Source organism: Nematolebias whitei, chromosome 18, assembly GCF_014905685.2.
Source record: "Nematolebias whitei isolate Nwh7 chromosome 18, NemWhi1, whole genome shotgun sequence".
NCBI classification, from domain to species: Eukaryota; Metazoa; Chordata; class Actinopteri; order Cyprinodontiformes; family Rivulidae; genus Nematolebias; species Nematolebias whitei.
The window spans coordinates 39,417,557-39,444,020 of record NC_056515.1 but is presented as its reverse complement, the minus strand read 5'-3'; the positions used below and the strand labels follow the sequence as shown (position 1 = coordinate 39,444,020).

General features: G+C 42.0%; 1 protein-coding gene across 1 annotated transcript in view; it reads right to left on the bottom strand.

The window, feature by feature from the left end:
- The window catches only part of LOC119425103 (WD repeat-containing protein 7), a 92,552-nt gene that overhangs the window by 30,178 nt on the left and 35,910 nt on the right, over positions 1–26,464 (bottom strand). Inside the window, exons 19-21 of the mRNA XM_037692627.1 lie at positions 23,518–23,636; positions 23,168–23,291; positions 12,772–12,885 (exon numbers count right to left, since the gene is read on the bottom strand). Coding sequence (XP_037548555.1) covers positions 12,772–12,885; positions 23,168–23,291; positions 23,518–23,636 — 357 coding nt within the window. The remainder of the gene's footprint in view (positions 1–12,771; positions 12,886–23,167; positions 23,292–23,517; positions 23,637–26,464) is intronic.

Sequence of the window (26,464 nt, the reverse complement as noted above, 5' to 3'; positions counted from 1 at the left end):
TTTTGTTTTCATCCCCCCCCCCCCCCCCCAAAAAAAAAATGGTGGTGTTATTGTGTAACACCGTATTATGGATCCACTTTGACAGAGACTGACTTCACCCATTTAAAAGTGAAAGCAAACACGGTTGGAGTCACTGGATAAAGACAGACAAGTACTACAGAAACGGTACAGTAGTGGAGAAAGTATTCAGGTACTTTGAACAAAACTGACTCCACCCCTTTTTGGGTGAAAACAAATAGGGGTGGAGTCATTGCATAAAGACAGACAAGTATTACAGAAACGGTAAAGTAGTGGAGAAAGTATTTAACTACTTTGACCTAAACTGACTCCACCCTGCTTTGGGTAAAAACACAGAGGAACAAAATATTCACTTTGACAGAGACTGCCTGTCTTTTGGCAAAGGCAAAAAGGGGTGGAGTCTCTGCCTTCAGACAAAGTACATAGCCACTTTGACAGTAACTGACTCCACCCCTTTTTGGGTGAAAACAAAAACGGGTGGAGTCATTGCATAAAGACATGGCATTTCACCACTTTGACGGAAACAGAATCCACCTCTTTTTAAATGAGAACAAACAAAGGAAGAGTCACTGCGTAAGGATGAAGTCCCTTTTCCACTTAGAGACGGACTCCGCCCCTTTGGGAGGAAATAATCAAGATTTAGTTTAATTTATTCAAAATGCAGATTATGGAATTCCTTACTTTCTGCTGATACTAAGGTTTTAAAATCACAAAAGGCAATTTTTATTATATTTGTTTTTTTTTTGTTTGTTTTTTTTTGCTCTGTTTGCTGTACATGGTGTTTGTTTTTAATTTTATTGCTTACCGAGTGAAAATGTGACATGCCTCTTTATAAACTTGACTGAAACAAACAAACAAACAAACAAAAAAAAACCAACATCTTTACTGCACAAATCATAATTCCACAGCTTATTTTCAAACATCTAAAGCTGGTGTCAGACTGTCGAGATGTCTCCGATAAAAGGAGTGTGGAGGGAATCTTTTCTTTTTCACCTTTTCATTTCTTCCTTTTCATGCTGAAAGATGGTTTTTAAAAAAAAAACTTGCAGGCCTGTGAGTCTCCAGCGAGCTGATAACAACTGAGCAGGCACACTTCTATTGTCCTGGCAGTAATCATTACTTGCACACGCACACACATGCGCACCCACCCGCACACGTCTTATTGTCAATCTGAAAGCCTTTAGTCACAGCTCAAACACATTTAAACACACAGACGGTCGTGTTCACAGACTTCTGGGAGGATTTCGGACACGTGCTGCCGCTTCTGTGTGTGGGCGTGCCCTTTCATTGTGTTCGCCGAGGCGACCCGAAAATAACCTCCTTTGTGAGCGCGCGTGCGACGGGGTCAACTCGGCGGGGAGACGCTTCAGCCCATGTGCGAGCCACTAATGTGTGTTGCCCAGTAGGAGATAAGAGCTCCTGACACTCGTTGGATCAAAAGCCCAGTAAGGAGTTCATACAAAACACTGAGGGTGCGTGTGTGCATGAGCGAACACACTGTTCGTATAGATTTGTGTTTAAGGGGAACAAGAACTCATTTCCTGCTCGGACAATAACTGCACGTCACCGCCCCATGTGACGTAGCACAGTGGTTCAACATGGCTTCTGTCAGGGGATTGTTGCTCACGGTTTATAGATTTTTTTTAACTGCCGTACTTTCTGCCATATAAGTTACATCAGTCCTGTTATGTCTAATAAAGTGGAAAAAAACAAATACGTCGCGTTGCCTTATAAATTGCACCCATTATGAGTCACCGCTGACCACCTGGAAACGCAGGCCGGTGTTGTGCCAAAAATTGATTGGCTGCCAAATGGCGGCCGTGGGAGCGTGCACGGGAGGACTTTAACAATAATTTAACAAGATTAACACTTAAAAACAATTATTTGTTTGCTCGAATTTATGGTGAAAGTGTGTCTCAGTCTAACTTTTCCTTAATAGATGCACTTTAGTGGTCAAATCAGCTGCATTTCAGCTGATAAATAAAGGTTGATTGATAGATTTCTCCTGGGCGACGCAGCAAAATGCAGCTGATTTGACGTTTGCTCCATGAGTTCTGGAGCGATACGAAGGTGACTTGATATGGCAAGCCCAGTGTCTCATTAATAGACACTTATTAATGAGACACTGGGCTTGCCATATTACTCGAGGGCCCTCTAGTGGCTGAAAATGATAATGTTCAATATTTTCCATGTCAGAATGAATGAAATCATCAGATTTCAGCCAAAAATTGTTCTAAATATGGGAAAAAAACGTAAATTAGACGCTTTGGACTACAAGTCACAGGACTTGCTAATTTATGCAAAAAGACGTGACTTATAGTCCGAAAATTATGGTACTATGGCTGAGAATGTTAACTGCCCATGAACCATGCGTTTGAGTTAGAAGAGAGCGCTTTTCTCCCTCAGAGAACTGAATGAGGAGCTGATTTGATCCTGCATGTGCAGCTGTGTGGCCGAGGCCATCTGTACCTGCCTGAGCCGAGAGCTGATAAGCGAATAAAAACAATTCTCGCACACTGCCCAGTGCAGGTTCTTGTGAACGGGCTCCATGCATGTAGAATGTGTATCAGTTGTTCCCAATCCTGATCCCTGAGGAACACCACCCTGCATGTTTTAGTTGTTTCTCTGCTCCAACACATCTGATTCAGTGACTTAATTACTTCATGTTCTGCAACCCGTTAATCACTCATTCATTCAAATCAGACGTGTCAAGGCAGGGAAACGATTAAAACATACAGGATGGCGTTCCTCAAGGACCAGTGTTGGGAGCCACTGGTTATACATCTGTGCAACCTGTGGTGAAACTCTGCCCTCGACTGTAAAACCAGTTAATATCTTTGTGTCCTCGAGCGTGGCTTCTTTGAATAAGAAAGATGAACAGAGGATATTTTTATCCAACAGCTTCTAACGCTGGTCGTCGGCCAAACGTTCTTTTTTACATTTCACAATAAAAGAGTGACGTAATGAAGTCTCGTGATGCGGCCCGTTGAAACTGGGGTTCCCCCGCACGCTACAAAGAGACAAAGAGGTCGCCCAGACGTGTTTAAAGTTCAGAGCAGAACGTCCAAATTAATTCTATCCTCCAGGAGAACGTTCCTGTAGGTTTCGTCTTTGTGTGAGTTGGTTGGCTGTGGCCACCTCTGAAGGAGCAGCCGAAAGAAGAAGAAGAAACAAAGGGAGTGTTTTCTCCTGTTTGTTAAAGTTTTACATTTTTCTCAGCACTTGTGTTGTTTTGGCTGAAAAAGCAGTTTCTCGGTTTAGTTTTTTTTAGACTTCAGCTCCTTGCTTGTCTAAAACAGCTAAAGTATCGGGCTGTGAGTGGCTGATGGTCTGACGTGAGGCCAAATGGAGCCTCGGAGCTGCTGCTGGACAAAGTGAGCAGCTGTTTGATCTTAAAACAGCCGACGGCGTTAATGCATCCGAGAAGCATCAGAGTCCAACATGGCTTCCAGTCAAGTGAGTAAACGTTTGCCTGAGTGTGCGAAGATGGAGCTTCGGCCTTCATTCGGCTGCTGACCAAGCTGCTGTCACTTTTATCTGCTTCCTGATTGGCTGAGCACGTTAAAGGTGTAAGAGCTGGTCCTGATCCGATCCGACTGTAGAACCTGAACCATCGTCTGAACGCTGAAGCTGCTTTCACAGATTGTTCCCTCTTTATGGTTTCTTCTGTTTTTTATTATTTTTTTTTTTTAACTACTTCAGCACATTTTCAGGTATTTTAACCGTCAAAATAATCAGAACATTAAAGCAGCAACTTTATTTTACTGTTCAATATTTTAACTTTACATTTTCCATCATGAAAATGCATTTAACTCTTCAAATCTTTGAAAGGGGAGTTCTGAAATTCATTTCAGCATACTTCACTTTTAGCTTTTAGCTACAATTTTAGCTTCTGTTTTGATAGTTTTAAGCTACTGTTTTGCTAAATTTTGCTTTTACCTAAAGTTTAATTTAAAAATTTTGGCTAGTTTAGCTGATTTTAGTTTTTCGCTACAGTTTTTATTATTTAGACGTTTTGCCACCGTTTGGCCAATTTTAGCTTTTTATTTACAGTTTTGATGGTTGTAACTTTTAGCTACAGCTTTGTTTTTTTTTAGGAAGTTTGGCTGATTTTAGGTTTTACCTACTTCTAAGAATATTAAAATTTTTAGCAACTGTTAAGCTAGTTCTAGCTTTTGACTTACTGTTTTGGCTAGTTGTAGCTTTTACCTACAGTTTTAATTTTAGCCTTTAGCTTCCATTTAGTTATAGCCAGTTTTAAACTTAGCTACTGTTTACATCATTTTAATTTATTATCTTTTAATCTGATAATTTTGGCTTTCAGCTACTATTCTGATCATTTGGCAAGGCTGCCTCAGAGGAGTTGACGGGGGAGAGGGTGGGCCCCGGAGTCCATCTTATCACCAGCAAATCGTTTTTTCCACTATGGGAGTGAGCCGTTTGTGGGACTCAGTTTGTTTGGCGACTCCTCAGATTGAAGAAGTCCTTAGGATGAAGGACGAAACGTCTCAGCAAAACAAGAAACCGTCCAGTTGACCTGACTGAACTTTGTTGGATTTTCATTGCAACTTTTGGCTACTGATTGGTTGTTTTTAGCTTTTATTTAGCTAATTATTGTTCTTATGTATCACTAATCCTAGCTTTAAGCTTTCATTTAGCTAATTTCAGCTTTTATTTAGCTTGTTTTCACTTGCAGAACTCAGTTTTAGCTTCAGAAGAGGTTTTCACAGAGAAAAGGACTTTCTTGTTGATTTAGTTTCTGGTCAGCGGAGACAGGAAGTGAATTCAATCCAAGCTTTTATTTTCTTCACTGAGTTTCTTAAATATTTAAGTCCCCCACCCCCCCACCCCAACAATATTTCCATGCTGGTGTTCTTCATAATGAGATTGCTAAAGGCCAGCTGTTGTTTGGAAGAAGGCCCAGCGGCCGGCTCTGATAAATGGATTACAGATGGCATCCATCCCCCGGGCCAGACTGGGCCAGTAGATAACAGAATTAAAGATGGACTCCCAAACAGAATTGGTAAAAAGTTCAGATTTCCACAGAAAGTAGGGGGGAATGCTGGGCAACACTCAGGACCAGATTTAGAAAGACAGAACCTTCTTTCTGGGCCAAACATAGACCGTCACCGGCTACTAATACCTGCCACGCCTCAGCGTAGGTGAGCTAAGAAGACACGCACATGCTCACATGTCCAACCGTCGTGCTGTCACACTGGTTCAGAGGTTCAAACACTCCTCGTGGACATGGTGCCATTAAATTGGTGTTTTATCACTGATTTTCCCTTGATTACACAATATGCTCCAGTTTACACAAACACCTGTTAATATTTGGTTACATGTCTTGTAGCGCGCTGCACCTGGACCTAAAGGTTTTTGTCTGCAACAACAAGCCTCTGGCTGATAACTGACCGTTCTTCTTGCAGAATTTGTGGAGTTCATTTAAGTTGGTTGGTTTCATGCACGGTACACAAATAGTCAATCGGGTTGAGGTCGGGGCTTTGGGGAGATTGTTCCAGAAGTTTAATGTCAGTTGGATTTGTCCAATCAGGATCCAGTTCTGATGTTTGGGATCATTGCCCTTTAGGACTCAAATGAATCCAATTTTCATCTTTCCAGTCATTGGTGAACATTTTGGAGGTAGTCCTCTGTCATTCTACCCACTTTAGCAAGACAGCATGATGGTACCACCACCATGCCCGACAGGTGGTGCAGTGTTCTTAGTTCTGAAAGTTCCACCGTGACTCCTCTAAACAAACCTTTTGTCTTTGTGTCTAAACAGCTCAGTCTTCATCTCATCTGACCATCAAACTCTTCTCTCAGTGAGTCTTGTCCTCGTGGACAGTTCCAGGTTCCGGTCCAGCTTGAAGGTTTTGGAGCTTCTTTCTTGCTCCTTTTGGTCCATGTTGATGTAAAACTGGCTTCACTGTGGATGAGGACTCTGGTGTTCTAACAGGTTCAAGTTCACGACAAGATGGAGCCCATAGCGGGTTCCTGAACATCAAAACCAACTTACTGTCCACTAAGGGGAACTGATTGGATGCTGTTTAAGAGGAACTACTGAGACGTCAATAAACCCAGTCAAGTTTAAAGACCTTCCAGAACCTTCAATAAACAACAACAGGTACAACAATGTCTCCCGTCGCTGAGGAATTTGAATAGTGAAAGTCTGACGTTTTGTAGATGAGTGTTTTTCCTGTCTGGAATTAAACAGGGAATACAAGTAAACCTTAATGTTTTTGATGTACCCAATATTCAAGTGGGTAGAAGTTATACTGTAGATAGAGGTATATCCTGGCGTGTGAGGGGAGCAATTTTATCTTCCACCAGGCACAATGGGTGAAGCCAGGGGTGGCTAATGGTGGTTTTGTCCATTATAGATTAATCTTAAGCATTTTAGAGTGATCCTTTTATTGTGGTCAGCCTAAGGTACACCTGCAATATAATCATGCTGTCACACTGTGAGATGGATGGATTATCTTGGCAAAGGAGAAGTGCTCACTAACGCAGATATGGGGTGGCTGTGGCTGAGTGGTTAGAGCAGTCGTCCTCCAATGCAAGAGTTGGGGGTTCAAATCCACCAGCAGTCGCATGCTGAAGTGTCCCTGGGCAAGACACTGAACCCCTCGTTGCCTCCGATGTGTGTCCCATCGGTGTATGAATGTGATAAAGCTCTGATTAGTCTCTTTAGAATGATTTGTTCAATTAGCTTCGTAGAGATCTAGTATAGAGCTGTATGAATGGGTAAATGAGGCACAGATTGTGTTGTAAAGCGCTTTGAGTATCTCGATAAGATAGAAAGGTGCTATACAAGTACAGTCCATTTGCACTAATTTTGGGCAATATTTGAGGAAAAATTAATTTTGTGTAAATAGAAAACTCAGATCTTATTCAAGTCAGACTGAATGTCAAATACTGAAGGTAGAAGGTGGAAAACCTCGGCAACTGTGTTAACGCAACAGTAAACAACAGTATCATCAGCATAGAGATGCAAGGAGGCGTCAGGAATGTTTTGACCTACATTACTTATATAAATTGTAAAAAGAGTGGGTCCTAAAACTGAGCCTTGTGGCACACCATTAATGACAGATAGCTAGAAGTACCATTGTGTTGAACACATTACCTTCGACCTGAGATAATTAGAAAACCATCAGATCGTGTGATCTGAGAAACCAATATCTGAGAGCTTATGACGTAAGATGTCATGGTCCACAGTGTCAAAAGCTCTAGACAGGTTTAAGAAAAGTGCAGCACAATAGTTCTTAGCATCCAGTGCTTCAACGACGTCATTAAAAACCTTCAGCGAAGCAGTCACAGTGCTGTGTTATGTTATTTTTTAAACAATATGAACAAATCTGAAATTGTTTTCATTAAAATATTCAAAGTAAGCTGAATTCATTTCTGTTGCTTTTTAGAAAACATTATTTTGAACAGTTTTTTTTAACAAGCCCTGTTTGTTAAAAGGTAGTCTTTATTTGGCCAATCGGAGCTTTGGAAGACTTTGAGATAGCGAACGTAAATAAGGGTAAAGTTTTGAGCAGAGAACGAGCATCGCTTCCTGCCGGCCCGTACCTGCCGCCGCACCGAGGCACTGATTGATTCTGGAAGGCCATCGATCCGCTTCTTTCGCAACCAGCAAATCTATTATAATGACATTGCATCTAAATCCTATTTGTTGGCCAACCTACTCCCAAACATAACCCAATAAACTAAAGAGGAGGACAGAGGAGCTCCCCTCTGTGCTCGCCTCCGCTCAGCTAAATCTTCATAAAAACGAGAAATGGATCGGGATAAAAAGGCGTTCTGGCTGAAATGACATTATCCATAAAGGAAGGAATGTATTAAAGGAAGGGCAGCAGCTGTAATGCAACAACCTGTGGAATAACATCAGCCTAATCTCTGAAAAATAATGGATATGTCATAAAAGGAACCTGAAATGTCACTCAACTGATGAAGGGGGGTATCACGTAGGAGGACATTTTGTTTCACTATTAAAATAATAAGAAATGCCAACATTGCTTTTGCTTCTGTATCTAAATTATTGTTTGTAATGCTACACATTGTTTAGCAACACAATTTAAAGGTTTCTTTGGAACTGTCTCAAGGATGGAATGAGGATAAATGACTGGTGAAGATGAGGACAAATGATAGATTAGGACTGACGGACAGATGCAGAAAGAACAAAGTGAAAAGGCTGATAAGATGAGAAAAGAGACAAATATGAACAAATGATGTCCACTGATGAGTAATATTTGTGGTATGCTGTATAAAATACAATCTGTTGGTGGCTCTGAAGGTATTTTGGCATCTTGAAGCCAACTGTTACAACAGAAGACAAAACAACTACATTTTAACAGTTAAAGACAGCTGTTTTACACAGCTTCACCCCGACCGCAACAAACCTCAGGTCAACATAAACTGATATATTTTGTTTGTTATATATATCTGTTTTCTCTATATTAAGGTATTTGTAATCAAACAATCCCCCCCCCCCCCCCCCCAGGTAATATTTCTGTTGTGCCCTACAGTGTGGCTCAGGACAGACTGTGTTCAAACTACCAAATGTATGCAGATAAAAAGAGCCCAGAGCTACGGAGATAAATTAGTGTAAAAAAAAACAATAAGATCCACAAACGTTAAACATTCACAGATGCATAAACCGTTTTTGTTCTAAATATATTACTCATTGGTTCCCCTACAATTATTCAAGGAAGGCGCCCCGCCCAGTCAACAGAACCGAGCGCCACGCCTACCAAATCCCCCACCCCCCACGCAGCTCGGCCACTTCCAGATGGGGAGAAGAGATTGTAGCAGCTCAGCTCAGACTCCAAACCGTGGGCAATACAAACGTAGCGCTAAGCTAACCAACCTCCATGCTAGATAAACATAGTGCTAAGCTAACCAACCCCCACGCTCTAGATAAACATAGCGCTAAGCTAACCAACCCCCACGCTCTAGATAAACATAGCGCTAAGCTAACCAACCCCCACGCTCTAGATAAACATAGCGCTAAGCTAACCAACCTCAACCTCTCATGCACAATACAAATATAGTGCTAAACTGACCAACCCCTGCCCTCTGTCAGCAACACAAACACAGCACTAAGCTAACCAAACTTCACCTCCCACGTGCAATGCAATAATATAGTGCTAAGCTAACCAACCCCCACGCCTCGCGTGCAAATGTAGCACTACATTCCACCCACGTGCACGCACAATGCCGACATGGCGCTCTGCTTCTCTTTAGAAAACATATTTTTCTGGTATTTTTTTACAGAGTAAAAATAACCTGAGCATTTTGAGTAGTTCATTTCAAAAGTGCAGTTCAAACAAAAAATACCGGAAATTATATTTTTACAGATAATGGTCCCATCAGAAGGAAATGTTAAATTTGTGCAACTGTGCCCAGTTAGAAAAGAGTCTTTTCCCAATAACTCAGTAAATCTGGTGAGGCTCAGATGTCCCAGCTTTCCACCAGCCTTGAACGCAGCATCACCTTTGTGAAACTGGAGCGGTAAGAAAGTGTCATACGTCACACTCAGGCAAGCTGATCCGACCGCAGCAGGTGATTTGTGCACGCGTGTTCGACAATTTGCACGTGCAGAATATTCCTAATAGTGCAATTTGAAATGTGTGCATTTGGAAAACTGTTGATGCGTTTGTGAATCTTGGGGCACGCACGTGGATCTTATTGCAGGCATACAGGTCTTGCACGTTTGTGCGACTACTTTTGAGACTAATTCATCTCCATACAGATCACCTCAGGTGGTCTGACTGGAGATATCTTCTCTGTGCTTGAAGCCAACAGACCTTAAATTACGGACGACTGCGTTAAGTCGTACCATGTTTAGTCCACGCAGCTACCTGTACATTCACGGTTACCATGGCAACAACGTTTGCGTACCTGACACCTTCTACAACTTGCGTGCAAATGTTCAGGTCAGGCCACGAGGGAATAAGTTGACGTTTCTTTTTATTTTTGAAAAGCATTAAACAATTTCCCACATTTGCTTGTTCAGATTGAGAGTTTTTTACATTTCCATAAATAAAAATGATAATTTATAGATCCAACTCCGAGATAAGCCAGTTAAATTCACTTCTTGAATATGGTTTATCTTCGGCTTTCTGATGAAAACAGCTCGTTTGTTAGAGGCTGGGGGGGGGAAATCAAACCAACAACCTTCCCATCCCTCTCTCCTGGAGCTTCAACCCCAGCAGCTTCCCATCATGCACCTGGCATGGCTTCTATTGGTAATCAATGGGAGACTGGTAAAACCTGATCACCGGGGAGTGCAGGAGGGGGTCGATAGCAGCGCAGAAATAATGTGAGAAACAAAAGGAGGAAGTGAAGAAGAGAGAGGAGGTGTGGGAGAAAAGACAAGTTAGGGAGGAGGAGTGAACAAACAAAAAGTGAAACGTGAACTAAATTCAGCTCTGGATCCTGAGAGAGGAGCAAAACCTCCGGTAAAACAAAGACAACATGGGTGGGGGGGGGGTGTCCTTACAGCAAATGTCAGGAGACAGAAAATCTGGAGAAATAATTGAAAACACAATTAAGTTGATAAAGAAAAAAGATTTGAGTTCTGAAACGGCGGCTGCCCTTCCAACCGGCCGAGTCCATCTGAAGGTTAAGTGTATTTTACCGTCTTAAGACAGAGGAGCTATCTGCGCTCAGCGGGAGCCGAGGCCTTCAATTAGAGTGCGGGGGCGGGGTGGGTGGGGGGTCCACACGAGAAACCACAAACAAACTGTAGACGAGTCCAGAGGAGACGGAACCAAAAGGTTCATCCTCCTCCGCTCCTGATGAATCAGAAGAACGGTTTACGTTGAGCTCAATGTCAAGAATATCCAGGAACCCTCCTGCTGCCCTTGGGTCAAGCTGACCCGACACCGATTTATTTAACTTAACCCGAGATTTCCCCCGTAGAAACACATGGAGTCTTCTTCAGTTCCTTTAAAATAAACTCTTCTTCAAAATACACTTCAGCTATTTTATTACGTTTAGCTACATTTAGCTAAGTTTGCTTTTTCACTATAGCTTTGCTTTTTACAGCCGAGTCTTCATTAACTTGTTCAACTTTTAGAGCCAGTGTTAGTCTTCTGGATGGAAGAGGAAACGTTTCTCCCTTCAAGAAACTGGTCCAGATGAAATGATTCAACACTTTTTATTTATTTTTTATTAGCTTTTAGGTACAATTTGCTACTTTTAGCTTTTAGCTACCATTTAGCAAAAATGTTTTTATTGATGGTTAAACAAATGTTTCCTATTAGCTACAGTTTAGCTAACTTTGGCTTTTCAATACGATTTTTTACTTTTAGCTTTTAGCTATATTTTATTTGTTGTTTCACATTGTATTTTAGCTACCGTTTTATATTTTGAGCCTTAGCTACTTTTTGCCAAGTTTAACTTCAAGCTACTGTAGGAAATTATTTTGACTTTAGCTACCATTTTACTAAAATTTGATTTTAGCTACAGTTTTGCTAACTATGGCTTTGATACGATTTGCCACTTTTAGCTATGGTTTAGCTATATTGTTTCACTTTATTTTATTTTATGAGCTTTTAGCCTTTTTTTTTTTGTTGCCAAGTTTAACTTTAAGCTACTGTGGAAAAGTCTTGATTTTAGCTACTATTTTACCAAATTATTTGTTATCTTCGGTCTTTTCTATGTACAGTTTTACCAATTTTAGCTTTTAGCTACTGTTTAAGAAAGGTTATCTTTTAGGCATGGTTTTACTTTTGCTCTCAGTTATGTGTTTTATAGCGTTTCTTGATAATTTAGCTAATTTTAGCTTTAGCTCTTTTATGCAAATGACTCAAGTCTTCGGCTCTCAGCTGATTTGCACGGCGTTTTGAAACGGTAAAGAAACACATTCCTGCGCAGATGAACGCTCAGAGCGCAGCTTCAACCTGCGACAGAAGAATCATCTCCCACAGCAGCTGGTCCTGAGGTCCACAGAACCCTCGGACAGAACCGGAGCCGCAGCTCAGAACATTTACCTCCTCAGAGGAGAAATGTAAGCTGACCCCCGCGACCCCGCAGGACCGGAGCATTAGATTAGAGGGAGCTCGGTGTTTCAGCTAACCAAATCACAACGAGGCTAATGACACGGAGAGGTGGGGGTCAGCTTGACCTTTGACCTGTGACCTCCATGGCTGAGGGCGTGAACCCCCTCACCTCGGGTGATGAAGGGGAGATACAGAGGACTTAAAAACATGCTGAACAGTTTTACTGAAACACAAGCAGGAGAGATGACATCGAGCTCAGTCAGCTCAAGCTAAATGTAGCTAATGGCTAGGTAACGGTGGCAAAACATTAGCTAAAAGCTAAAGGAAGCTAATGTTAGCAAAATGCTAAATGTAGCAGAACGTAACAAAAAGCTAAAAGTATCCCATCGCTGGCTGAAAGCTCAAAAAGCAGGATTAGTTTAAAGCAGCAAAAGAAACAGCTAAAGGTGCAAAGAGTCAGCTAAAACTGATACGAACGAGAAGTTCATGCAATTATAACTAGAAGCGAAAAGTAGCAACATGCTTTACAAAAGCTAAAAGTAATAATTATACTATAAAAAGGTATTTATATTTAATATTTTCAATTCTAATTGTACTGGAACCACATTTTAATGTCTTTAATGTTTGAAAATAGCCAGGCGATAATAAAAGTGCACACCAAACAAAAGCTCAGGACTTCAGGAGGAGGGTACACGTTATTTTACTAACAAATATTTGTAATTAAGACCCTTTTTTATGTTCCTACCTGCTGTGATGTCATCATCAGTGACGTCCATCTCCTCCTCCGGAGCCTTCGTTTCTATTGGCTGAGCCTCGGGAGGGGGCGGAGCCTGAGGGGAGGGCTCAGTGGACGTCCCAGCTGAGGAAAGAAAATAATAAATTTAGAGAAATTGCTTTTCCGCAAAAATGCAGTGTGAATGCTTATTGCAGAAGAACTTGCTGAAAAACTGGGGAATTAGAAAAAAAGCTGAAATTAGCAAACAATAGCTGAAAAGTAGCTGAAAAGACAGAAAGAAGCTTAACATACAAGAAGAAAGTAGAAAGAGATGAAATTAGCTGAAAAAGCTCAAATTTACATAAAAAGAGCTAAATTTTTCATTCAACCTTTATTTCTACAGGTTAATCCCATTGAGCTGAAAAAAGTTTAAATTAGCAGAAAGCAGCTGAAGGAATATCCTGATGCATGCTCAAGCTGAAGGAAGCAGACGCAGAACAAAAATGTGAAAGGAGCAGTAAAAGGTTGTAAACACATCTAAAGATTTGAAGGATGTAAAATGAGCTCAATTCATTTTCTATGAGAAAAAACAGTAGAAAAGGCTAAATATTTCAAAAAGCTAAAGCTGCACCAATAACAAAACTCATATCAGGATTGTCCTGAACGAGCAGAACGTTTTGATTCATGGTTTGCTGAAACAGCTGAAAACTGGGGGATGAGAATGGAGCTGAAAAACGTACGGAATAAAAATGGGTCACAGTGGAGCGAATGCTTCATGAACATTCAGACGATCAGTTCGGCTGATGTGAAGAGTCTGCGGGACGATCCTGTGCGCTGTGGTTCTGTCAGCCCTCATTAGAAGGCTAACGGTTAAACCGCTAATCAACGTTCACTGGGCCTCCTCGTTGTCCGGTGAGTTAATGGGAGAATCATCTTTGTATTGCCAATTAAGTGTCTTTTCATTAGGGGCTGGGGCTAATTAACGATAATGCTCTAATTAACGGAGAGGCTAAAGGTAACAGTCGGGCTGGTCTAATCTCTGGGAAATCAGCGCACGTAATTACAAAGACACACACACGCGTGTTTTCTGTAGAAATGGACATCGAACAGTTCATACAGCTGCGTTCCTTAAACCGACACAAAGAAAGTCTAATGGCGCCGCGTGTAATTACACTGATGAATCCTGGTTAACACAGAGCTCCATGTTCCGGCTGAGCCGCTCACACGCACGGCACAACACAACTTCACACGCACACCGACACACGTCCAATCCCCCACACTCACTGTTGATTATCCGTCTGGAACATTAAAGCGATAAAAACGTAATTGGACTTAATTAAAACGTGGCGTTTGGACTGAAAACGAACGCTGAGGCGGCGTCATTACGCGCGTGTTTACCACCGAGGAGCTCCAACGTGGGTCGATACATAAACAAAACCAGAAGCGTCATGGCAGAACACGCGACATGAGAAGCTCCTCATGAAGAATGTCATTGTTTTGGACTTTTGATGATTTGTTTGAAACATTCTTTTTCCAGAAAAGGTTGTACAACTTGAGTGGCACGATGGCGCAGTTAGTAGAGCTGCAGCCACTCAGCGAGAAGGTCGCCGGATCAAATCCAGGCCGGGGATGGATTCAATGGTAAGCCATTCTACAGCGTAAGGGCCACCAACAAAAAGATTGGTCCACATCTCCTCTTGTCTCTAGTTTTGGGTCTGGATCAGAAACATGATGGTTCAATGAAACGATGATGATCGTTAACAGGACTCATTTAAAAGACCTGAAACATCCAGCACCAATTAATAAAAGTGAATGTACAGAATTATCTGACACCGACTGAATGATGTAGTCCATTGTGGATTAAAGAAAAATCCACAATGAGGTAATTCCTGTCACGATAACAAATGTTGCTGGGCGATTAATTGTCTCAGAAATTATTGCGATAAACGATAATATTGTTTGAAATTTGACATCAATTAGTAATTATTGTCAAATTTAAGAAGAAATGTTGGTTAACTTTTGAGTGTAGTACCTTTTTTGAACACTGGATGGCAGTATAAGACTGTTTGAACCAAAGGATGGATAGTGAGGGAGCGAGCAGTGTGTCTCTTTAAGAAAAACGGGAGGGAGGCCCCTTGACGTGACATGGGCTGTCTCTCCTTCCTTTTTTCCGGTTCTCAACATGGCCGACGCTCGGTGTGGTTTGAGCTCTTTAGCATAGCATTTTTCACACAAAACTTTTAATATATTTATTTTTTAAATCAGTAAACAAGTTCTCAGCTTCTTGTTGCAGAGAAAAACAACTTTTTACACGAAGGCACGGGCTTCAAACGTGAATTTTGGAGCTTCGGCAAGACGGAGGTTTTTCCCTGAGGTCGACCTGTTAGCTTAGCTCGTAGCTTAGCTCGTAGCTTAGCTGCTTTTAACGATCCAAAAACGCGATTTTGGATCGTTAAAAGTATTTTAAAGAGAAAGGGAGGGGTCAGTGAAGACACCGGAGTTGAGCCTTTTCTCATCCAGTGTCTTCAGAAAGAGAGAGACACGAAGAAATGATAAAGCTGATAAATGAAAATGAGGTAGATAATTTTCATTTATCATGCGATTAATTGATTTATTGTTTATCGCGACAGGACTACAATGAAGTCACCATCTCCAAATCTGAGGCCATGGACCCTCAGAAAAGGATGGGACTGTCCACTCTGGGTCGGGAGGGTGAGGTGCCTCCTGATGTCAAGGAGTTCACGCAACTCTGGATTTTGTTCACGAGTGAGGGAAGAATGCAGCCTGAGATTGACAGATTGGTGCAGCGTCCGCAGTATTGTGGACTCTGTGCCGGTCCAATGTGGTGAAGAGGGAGCTACGCTCCTACCCTCACCTATTGACATGAACTATAGGAAGCGACTGAAAGAACCAGATCCTGGATCCAGGAGGTCTAAATGAGTTTTCTCCTCAGGGTAGCTGGACTCTCCTTAGAGATCATGTGAGAAGATCAGTTCTCCAGAAGAGACTTGGGAGTAGAACCGATGCTCCTCCACATCCAGAGGAAACCATGAGTTGGTTCAGGTATTTGACAGAGATGGACCCTGGACGCCTCTCCAGGGAGGTTTTCTGGGCGTTTCCAACTGGGACGAGACCTCAGGGAAGACCCAGGACATGCTGGAAAGACCTCTCAGCTGGTCTGGGACCACCTTGGAGTCCTGAGACGTCTGGTCCTCGAGCTGATGCCCCCGGACGGGACAAATAAAAACATTAAAGTGGTATGTTGTAAACTCTCTGGGAAGAGAAAGGTTCAAACAAACCCTTGAAATATTAAAATTAAGAACGTTGGTGTTCAGGACGAGAGGATGGAAACTTGTGACCGCAGCGTGACGTCCAGCGATGCTCGGGACACGAAGACGCCGTCAAACCATGTCCCCAAGCACACGACTGATGTGAAATAGAGATGCAGGAGGGAGGAGGAGGTGAGGAGGGGGAGGACGGGTGTTGGATTGGGAGGGTGGGGGCGTGTTGGCGTGCTCCAAGGTCAAGCTTGTCATGTCAGCCATGACACATAGCTCCCAGCATGCCTTGTTAACCTCCAGGACCACCTCCTCCTCCTCCTCCACCTCCTCCTCCCTTCAGCTCCCGTTTAAAACGTGCACTTCTTTTTAACGCAGGGCACGCTCCGTCTGGATGAAGCTTGGAGATCGTCGAGTTACTTTAAGACAAACGATTCTGCAAGTTTCAATAAAATCCATCCAGTCATTTGTGAGATATTTTGCTAACAGACAGTAAAACACACCCAGAGACAGGCAGTTTACAGTATCGCCTGCCGTTTAAGGCGGCGGGTAATAAAAACCGTGTACATACTGACGGTGCTCTAAAGGAGCTGCGGTTCTGTGCAAAAGTCTTCAGTTGTTCTAATTGATGCCCACGGCCTCAAACAGCAGACGATCGTGTCTGTTAGGAAAATATACTTGATTTAGTTTTAGCCACAGTTTGGCCTGTATAAACTATAGCTTTTAACTACTCTTTAGACAGTTATGGCTTTCAGCTACTTTTTAGCTCATTTGAGCGTTAGCTACTGTTCCATTAGTTTTAACTTTAAATTGTTTTGGTAGTTCAAAACATAGCTTTTAGCTCCTCCATAGCAAGTACAGCTTTTAGATTTACTAGTTTAAAACATATGTTTAGCCAATTATTACACAATTATACCTTTTAGCTTCTGTTTTACTAGTTTAAAATTTAGCTTTTGGCAACTCTTTAGAAAGTTTTTGCTTTTAGTTACTGATTTGCTAGATTAAAATATAGCTTTGGCTCATCTTTAGTCAAGAATAGCTTTTAGCTACAGTTTTGATAGTTTAAAATGCATTTTTAGCTAATTCTTACACAGTTATGACTTTTAGCTACTGTTTTGCTAGCTTAAAATATAACTTTTGGCTCATATGTAGTCACGTATAGCTTTTAGCTACTGTTTTACTATCACTAAATATAACTTTTGGCTACTCTTTAGCTAATTTCTTGCTGTTAGCTACATTTTTGCTAGCTTAACATATAGTTTTTGGCTACTCTTGAGCAATTTTTTGCTTTTAGCTCCGTTTTGCTAGATTATAATATAGCTTTTGGCTCATCTATAGTCACAAATATTTTAGCTACTGTTTTTTAGTTTAATTTTTTTAAACTAATCATTACACAGTTGCACCTTTTAGCTACTGATTTGCTACTCTAAAATATAGCTTTTGGCATCTCTAGCAATTTTTTTGCTTTTATCTACTGTTTTGCTTGCTTAACATATGGTTTTTGGCTACTCTTGAGCAATTTTTTGCTTTTAGCTCCGTTTTGCTAGATTATCACATAGCTTTTGGCTCATCTGTAGTCACGTATAGCTTAAATCTTCTGTTGCAAGTTTAAAAACATTTTAGCTAATCCTTACACAGTTATACATTTTAGCTACTGTTTTGCTAGCTTAACATATAGCTTTTGGCTACTCTTTAGCAAACTTTTGCTTTTAGCTACTGTTTTGCTAGATTAAAATATAGTTTTTGGCTCATCTTTGGTCAGGTATAGCTTTTAGCTGTACTGTTTTGCTAGTTTAAAACATATTTTTAGCTAATCATTACACAGTCATACTTTTTAGCTACTTAATTATATTTTAGCTAGCTTAAAATATTTTAGCTTGCTTAAAATATAGCTTTTGGCTACTCTTTAGTAAATGTTTGCTTTTAACTTTTGCTTTAATAGCTGAACATATAGTTTTTGGCTCATTTGTTGTCAGGGATAGCTTTTAGCTACTGTTTTGCTAGTTTAAAACATTTTTTAGCTAATCATAACACAGTTACACATTTTAGCTAGTGTTTTACCATCTTAAAATATAGCTTTTGTTTACTCTTAAGCAAATGTTTGCTTTTAGCTACTGTTTTGCTAGATTAAAATACACTTTAAGCTACTGTTTTGCTAGATTAAAATACATTTTTAGCTAATTGTTACCCAGTTAAAACTTTTAGCATTTCTTTTGCTTATAGCTATGTACCGGTATTCAATTTAGCTTCTGTTTTGTTTATTTCATATTTTGCTAATTTTAGCCATGCTCTGATTGTTTTACTTTTAATAATTCAGTTTCAGCCTAAACTAATGCAAAGTTGTTCAGCGCTCACTTTACTAATAAATATTGTTAGTTATTGTTATTATTCTGCCTGTTCAGTTGTTATTGTTGGAGTTTTGAAACTTTGTCTCGTGAGTTTGACGTCATTTCTACGTCGACTCGTCAAACGGACACTCGGCAGTTTTCTCGTCCTCCTCGGCAGAAAACGATCCGGGTTTGTGACGGGAGCCGCCCGTGTGCGTTTCTTCATCGGGTGCGAGGAAACGTCACGGAGCCGAGGCGCTGGCGCAGCGAGAGGCCGAGCCGACCTTTCGGCGCTCCTGGAAGTGTTAAAAGGCTGCCGCACAAAAGGAGCTCGAGTCGTTACCGTCCCTCAAAGGAAGACAGAAAATCACCTGTCGGCGCCGTCCCCTTCACCACCGCGGCGTCTAGTGACCCGCTTCCGACTCGAAGCAGCAGATTGGAAGCCGGGGAGGACGTTGAATCAGAGCCGGCTCGCATCCTGAGAGCAACGATTCCTAAAGCTGCTGCACAGATGTTCTGGGAGACAATAAAGCCGGACCTGTGGCGCTGGTGAAAACCCAAAGAGCCGAGTGAACAGTCACACATGATCACACGGTACTTCAGGAGTCAAACTGTGAACGTGTGAAGCAGTTTGCTTTGATCGCTCAGCAGCGGACACTTTGGTTGGGATTTTCTGTCAGACCTCCGTTCCTCCTCTCATCAGCCTGCTGTCGGGGACATCCTCCTCCCGTCTCCTTTTGTTTATCCATTTCTTTCCTGCCTGACTTATCGCCTCCTCCATCGTCTGTCCACGTGTCGATGCGTGGTTTCATCTTTAATGTGAACAGGAATCGATTCGGGCTCTTTAAAGGTGTCCGACACCAGGAGGTTAGCAGCAGACCGACGGTGCAACTGTGAGACACTCCAGACGTCCTGAAGGTCCGTCAAAGTTTCTCTTTGGACTTCGGCTGCTTCGTCACTTCTTGTAGCTTCAACTTTTTGTTTGTTAGGCCTCTGAGCTGAAGCCGAACCTCTGAATCATTCAGACGCAACAAGCGGTACGCTGCAGACGTCCCCGACGCCGCCGGGGGTGAGCAGTGAGTTTGTAGTTTTAAAGAAGAGTGTTTTTCAGGACAGGAACTGAACAGGGAACGAAATTAAACCTAAATGTTTTAGGTGCAAGATAGTCAAGTGTAGATAGCAGAGGTATATGTGGGGGGGAGCAATTTTATCTTCCGCCAGGTGTAATGGGCGGAGCTAATGGTGGCCTTGCCCATCTTTGGAATTTTAGAGTGGCCTTTTATTGTGGTCAGCCTAAGGTGCACCTGTAAAGAACAGTGTTTTATTGTTTGTTTATCCGAGGCAGAGCAGAGTGATGGATCCTGGCGAGTGGAGGAAGCAGTTTTATCCACCACCAGGTGCAGTGGAGGAGCCAGGGGGTGGCCAATGGTGGCCTTGACGCGTCAACCCCATTTTCGATAGTTCATTCAACCGTTATTCAAACAGGTTAGTCCCACTGAGCCACGAGGACTCATTTACAAGAGAGACCTTAGTGAACTTGTGCTCACATGAAGACACGTGAGGAAATGGAAGTCTGTACCTCACTTAGTTTTCTATTTATCCAGCTCCCAAGATGGACAGACAAAGGGAATTACCCATGCCCTCTTCGCTCCACGGCAGCCAACAAGAAAGGCTAAACTCAAGGTGTTGCACTTATTAGAAGAAGGAGGACATCCGGTGATTTTCAGGTGGTTTTATTGCCTCACCACATGGCACACAGCTTCCATACCTCAGTTTGTTTTTCTTCTTCTCTCTATGCACCCTCACAGACATTTAACTCACCACAAGTGATGCCCTCTGGTGGCGCAAACGTGCCACTACATATAAAGTGTGACTGAGGTTTTGGATCTCTCCCAAGTTTAAGTACAGACTAAAGATCAAACTATTGCTTATAAACCAAACATACAATAAAACAAACATATTGGGGGGTGTCCACATTTTATGAATAGCACCAAAGATTAACCTTTGCCACAAAGGGATGAACCAAAGTTGTGGCGATGTGTAACAAACGTAACAAGTTTGAGTCTTTAGGTTGTTTCTGGCCACAGTCGGTCACGATGACACGTTTGTTCCAGTTTCTTCAGCCAAATCCATAAAAAAGACCAACGATGAGTCTTTAACTTAAACAAGGGGATTCTCAAAGAGCTGAAAACTAACGCATCTTGGATCAGATAGACTCCTAACACTTGTGGATGTACATCCACTGATCATTTACTAAAAGTTTTATTAAATATGTCCAATGGTTCATGAGATATTTCACTAACAGACAGGTTGACTCCAAGAGTTAATGTCACAGATAAATAGTCGGAACAGTTTAAGGGGGTGACAGAATGGTCCTCTTGGTCAAAGTGACCGTTTTAAATATGTTTGCTGCTCTAACGTTGGAAAAGGTTTTGGTTGTGTTGAACTGTTATGTTTTTGTTCTGTTGTATGTCTTGCTGCCTTCATGGCCAGGTCCCTTGAAAAAGTGGATATTTTTGCTCAGAGTACGTGTTGGGGGTGATTCTCAGCTACTACCACATCCAGTTTCAGCTCAACATCTAAAACAGACTTAAAGCCATGTTTATATCGGCTACGCTCAATTATTTGTGGCAGCCTTGAATGAAGCTGACTTAATTTCATCTACTGGTTTATGAGATATTTTGCTAACAGACAGACAAAGCACACACAGATGATAAATTTTTGTGTTCTGTCTGCACCAAGCTTAAAATAAAACCATTGGTCTTTCCATTTGCATTTTCCCGATCGTCCCGGCTTCTTTATATTTGAAGCTGAGCTTCTGTTAAAACCGGACGCAGATCCCAGAACAGCTTCAGGTTCTCCGGCCGACTTCAGAACTCCCCTTTCCGTGATATTTCAGGGTTTCCAAGACCAGCAGGAGTCATCTTACTGCCCGTTCCAGTTCTGCTGTGCAGCACAGATCAAATTCAGTGACCCTTTAACCTCCCTCTATCTCCATCCTTCCCCCTTCCTCCATCCTCCCCCGTCCCCCGAGGTCACCAGTCCATCACTCCCCTCCGCCTCCCCCGCCTGCGGTATTGCTGTGGTAACACAACACTGACCAGTGCCCGTTCCTATGGCAACCGCTCCCCTGAGAAATTCCCAGCATCCTCAGCAACCGCGACTCCCGAACACACACACGGGCGCAGCATTTTAGAAGGCCGTTTCTAGTAAAAGAAGGTGGAGATTCACCTTTCTTCCCATCAGCAGGTCTAACTATAGCCAGATGAGGGACACGGGGGAGTACATTCAGGCCGGGAGACGGAGGCAGACGGATAAACAACACAGCGAGCCTCTCTGTCGCACCGACTCCCGATTCCTCTGGTTCGACCCAAACAAACCAACGAACCTCTGAGGAGGAGACCGAGAGCTGAAACACGAACGTGGTTTGAAGTCTTGTTCATCAGGTGGGTCCTTATTTATTGCACACTTTAACAAGTTTCTTTTAAAAACAACAATAATACCAAATCCCTCCTAAAACGGCTGGTCAGCTCTGGTTGGTCAACTTGTGTGGTCTGATCAGGCCCCGCCCTCCATTCTACACCAAGACAAGCTACAACTTGTGTTCAGGTGCAGGACTTGGACTCAGATAGTCCACTTGGTGCTCTGGTCCTTTTGAAAATGTGGGGCTCGATTCTCGAGACACTGATCGGACTATCCAATGAGCACGTCGTAGGCTCTCGTTCGCCGTCGTTTTCTTTGGTACAGCTGCATTTGTCTCGTAAAGAGCAACAAGCTGTAGTGTGCCGACTGACCAATCAGTATCAATCAATATCATCAAAACAAAAATCGGGAGAGACTCGAAGTAGAACCATGCTCCTCCACATTGAGAGGAGCCAGTTGAGGTGGTTCGGGCATCTGGTAAGGATGCTCGCTCCCATGACGCCTCCCTAGGGAGGTGCTTGGGGCATGTCCAACTGGGAGGAGACCCCGGGGAAGATCCAGGACATGCTGAAGAGACCATGTCTCTCGGTTGGCCTGGGAACGCCTTGGAGTCCTCCCAGAAGAGCTGGAAGAGGCTGTGGAAAGAGATGTCTGGGCCTCCCTGCTCAAGATGCGACCAGACTTCGGAACAAGTGGAAGATAATGGATGGATGGATCCAAACCAATGTTGGTATCGCGTCGGGTCAATACCAGAATGATGGGACTGATACTTTAGTTTGTTTCTCTGCTATAGTTCTGTTTTCGGTCCTGGCCAGCTGATTAACTGGACTTCCTGCATTTTTCCTTCATGATCAGTACTAGTTTTGTGAAATACCGCCCCAATTGAGCCGCTGTTGTAACGGCATGACGTTGTCGAGGCAGTTTGGTCCACTTTCAAAAAAGCTGCGTGGACCAAACCAAAGGGTTGCGTGAAACTTTTCCATTTTCCCCCGTCCAACCAAAAAGACCCTAAATCCTAACTGGACTCATCAAAATAAGCAAATGCTAATATTAGCGCAACGAGAAACTTCAAACTGCAATTAAAATGGATTAAAAGTTCATATTAATGATCCAGTCTGTCAAAACTTGGCAAATGAAAAACCCAAAAACAATAAAAGTTCATTTGTAGCTGTTCTGTTGCTTGGGGCTAATTAGCAGAAACTAGTTAATATGTTCATCCACCAAATCAAACCCTCTCCTCTTACACAATGGTTGTCATTTTGGCAAAGTGCATCCATGCACTTATACCCACATTCAGTCTGAGCCATTACATCTGTATGTAATGGCTCAGAATTGGTCACTGCCCCTCCCTTGCAACAGTCGCCACAAAGCAAGTGGAAAATTGTGTTTTGTACTTACGGGAGGTGACCGTGTCCACATACTGAGGCAGGTAGGAAGCCCACATGTCGATGGTATCTTTGCGTCCCGACTGGCCGATCCTTCGTAACTCAGCCAGAAGAAGAGCCTGGGCAGCTTCACGTACCTAAACGCATAAAAACACCCAATAATGGCAGAGACTTGTTTCAGAAGAGCAGTTTTGTTGGGTTTCCACATTCCTTTCACATTTGACGTTGGAAAATTAAAATGTTTTGAAACATGTCACACATTTTTGTTCATCAGTCTTTGGCCAAATTTAAGAACCAGATGTTTCCCCGGGTTTGAACGAGCGAGAGGAACAACAAGCGGACTCGGCTCAAAGCTGTGCGTACCTCCAGACATCGGTCCTGCCATCTCCTCGCCAGCATCTCCAGCAGAGGAGGTCTGTACTTGTCCAGGCCGAGGAGATCCGGCAGCATCACGCAGTGCATGGCGGCCAGCTGGCTCCACCCTGCGTAAACACACACAAAAAGCAAATCAAGTAAATTTACACAGAGGTCAACCGAAACTATTCGTATACATCGTCATCATCCACATACAGAAACACGCCACTGCTGTTACATGAAAACACCACCTCAGACTCATCACGAGAGCTCAAAACCCATCGACAAGAAGACAGCCAGAAACTCCCAACATGCATCACCGTCTTTAAATTGCAACAGGAAGTTAGAACTTCCATTTCAGTGGTTGATATTTTCACGTAGAAACTGTAGAATAAGAGTAATGAGCGCCTCGATCCAAAGAAAGATTAAAACTGTTGTCAGAGGCTCATTAGGGCCACCATGAAAACCACACACCTGTGTCTCGCTTGCTGACAACAGGAAAGAAACGCAGATCAGAAAGTAAGCCTCAAACAGTAAATTATGCGTTGTATTGACAAATATTTAACCACCAGAAGACTCTGGACGTCACATTCTCAGTGTTTACGAAGGAGATATGACGAGTTTAAAAGAGTTCCATTCCAGTTTTCAAAAGACCAAAGCCAATGAGACTCTGGGTGCGTGAACTCTGCAGTCTGTGGGGATTTGTGAGAAAACCACACGTTCCTTAGCAGTGAGAGACAGACTGGGAGAATAAAGACAGAAACACCTACGATTTGATGTACAAACTATTTGACAAGTGTAAAGATTATAGACAAAAGAAAAGTTTGCTAAATTTTGGGAACGCTCAAGAAGCTCAAAGGTTAGTTTGACCATCACTTTCTTAAGTTGACCATTCTGTGATCTTTGACTTCTTCATTGGGCTGTTCCTTCTTCAGGGATTACAAAAGTTGGTCATCCTCTTCCACCTCACTCTGTCCTCACCCCTACCGCCTCCACGTCCGCTACAATCAAGATTCAAATCTAGATTTCCTTAGAGACTGAAAGAGTATGTTTTGATGTAACAGCGGTGACTTTCTCACATACACACCGACTTTCAACTGTAAACAGAAAACAGTTCAACACATGATGTTAGACAGATATTTACCAGTCTTGGTTAGAATGAAGGTATCATTTCTACTAACCACAGTCTGAGAATGTTTGATGGTGTTGAACACAGAAAAAACAGATGCACATCATTGCAAGGTGAATCACCACGGACCTCAGAATAATACCTTGGCATGATGGAATAAGTATTATTTCACTCAGAAACACCACAATACGGACAAAAATACCAATAAAACCCTTGAAGGTTTTCAGAATAAACACAAATGTTTTGGTGTTATAAGCAGGCTCACATTTGGCTGCGTTGGTTCGAGCCAAAGAAGTGGAAGAGATTTATGTTTTATACTAAAATATGTTGGCAAGCATTTTCATCTCTGCCACGAGAATGGACTAAAATGTTTGCTCAACATGAACCAAGTGCCCGTTCACATATATCAGCTCAATATATGGTTTCCAGTGATGGGATGGACGTAAAACGGCTTTAAAGCAGGAAAGAAATTTCAGATCAAATTTCTTTGTCAGGGTCATCGTGTGAACTTACCTCCACCAGGAAAACACAAAGAAATACAAAGTTAGAAGATTCCTGTAATAGAGGTCGACAGATTTATTGAGATCTTTTCCTCCGGTGGTGGGAGGTGGTGTGAAATGTAACTACAAAAACTCAGAATGAACTCCAAACAAAATATTAGCAGCTGAAAGTAAATGTTCTAAAATCTCCAGAAAACCTGGGGAATCGATTCTCTTAAATAAAACGGTAATGTCTTCCTTCAGATGGTTCAGCTCATTTTTATTTAATGTATTTGGCGTGTTTGGTTTGGACAGATGTGGAACTCATTTAGCCATATTTCATAAATCAAAGAGTTAAATAAAGGTTCTGTTTATAGTAACATCTAATCCCAACATTGTCTAAATAAACTAATAAAACATGAGAAAATAGTCCCCTGTACCAACCAATTCGTCTTAAGTTTAGGAATCGGAGGATAAACAGTCAAACTCTACCCTGAAATGTTAATAAAATAATTATTATTTAGAGAACAGATTAGGGTTGATACTAACAAATATAAACATGCAGTTATGTTTTTGAAACGTTTATACTTTTTAAAATATGTACCTATTTGCAAAAAATATTCTTATACAAAAAAACTGGGATCTCTTCAGTGATGATGTTTTTGATAACTCTGAATTTGGAAAAAAATCTATTTACAATTAGATAATTTCAACCACAACAAATTAAAATATGTATTAAAAGAAAAAGAGGCCAATAGAATGAGGTTTCTGCAGAGAAGTTTAATTTTTATTAAATCTTTCTACAGCAGCTGATTTTTACTATTTAAGAGGTGAATTTTACAGATAGAGAATGAACGTGTGCATGCTAGTTGTTCCCATCATAAAAACAAGCCTGACCAGCTTTAGTCTACATCAGCTGGACACTGAAGGTCATCAGGTTCTTCAGTGTCCCCGGATAGGAACCACAAAGTGTTTCAAACATCTGAGAAAACATTTGTTGTACACGAGGATGGGGCGGCAAGCCTCCAAGCTAAAAAGCCACCCTGTCGAGCCTTTAACAGCCAGCCTGTTAAAAAAGACAAATATAAGCACCAAACAGACCTCAAGAGGAGGATAAAGTGATTGCACCAGAGTTCAATTACAGTCAAACCTAGACAAAAATAAATATAGTTTTCATTCGGTCTTTTGCCAATTTTACAAAATGTTTAGAAGTCTGGACTGTACTGCCGGCAAACAAAAAGGAGTTCAATTGCTGTTCTTTTGTGTATGTGTAAAATAGACACAGAAAGACATAAAGATATTCAGATAAGGAGGGTAAAAAGACAGTCTGAGATATGAGGAGCGTGGT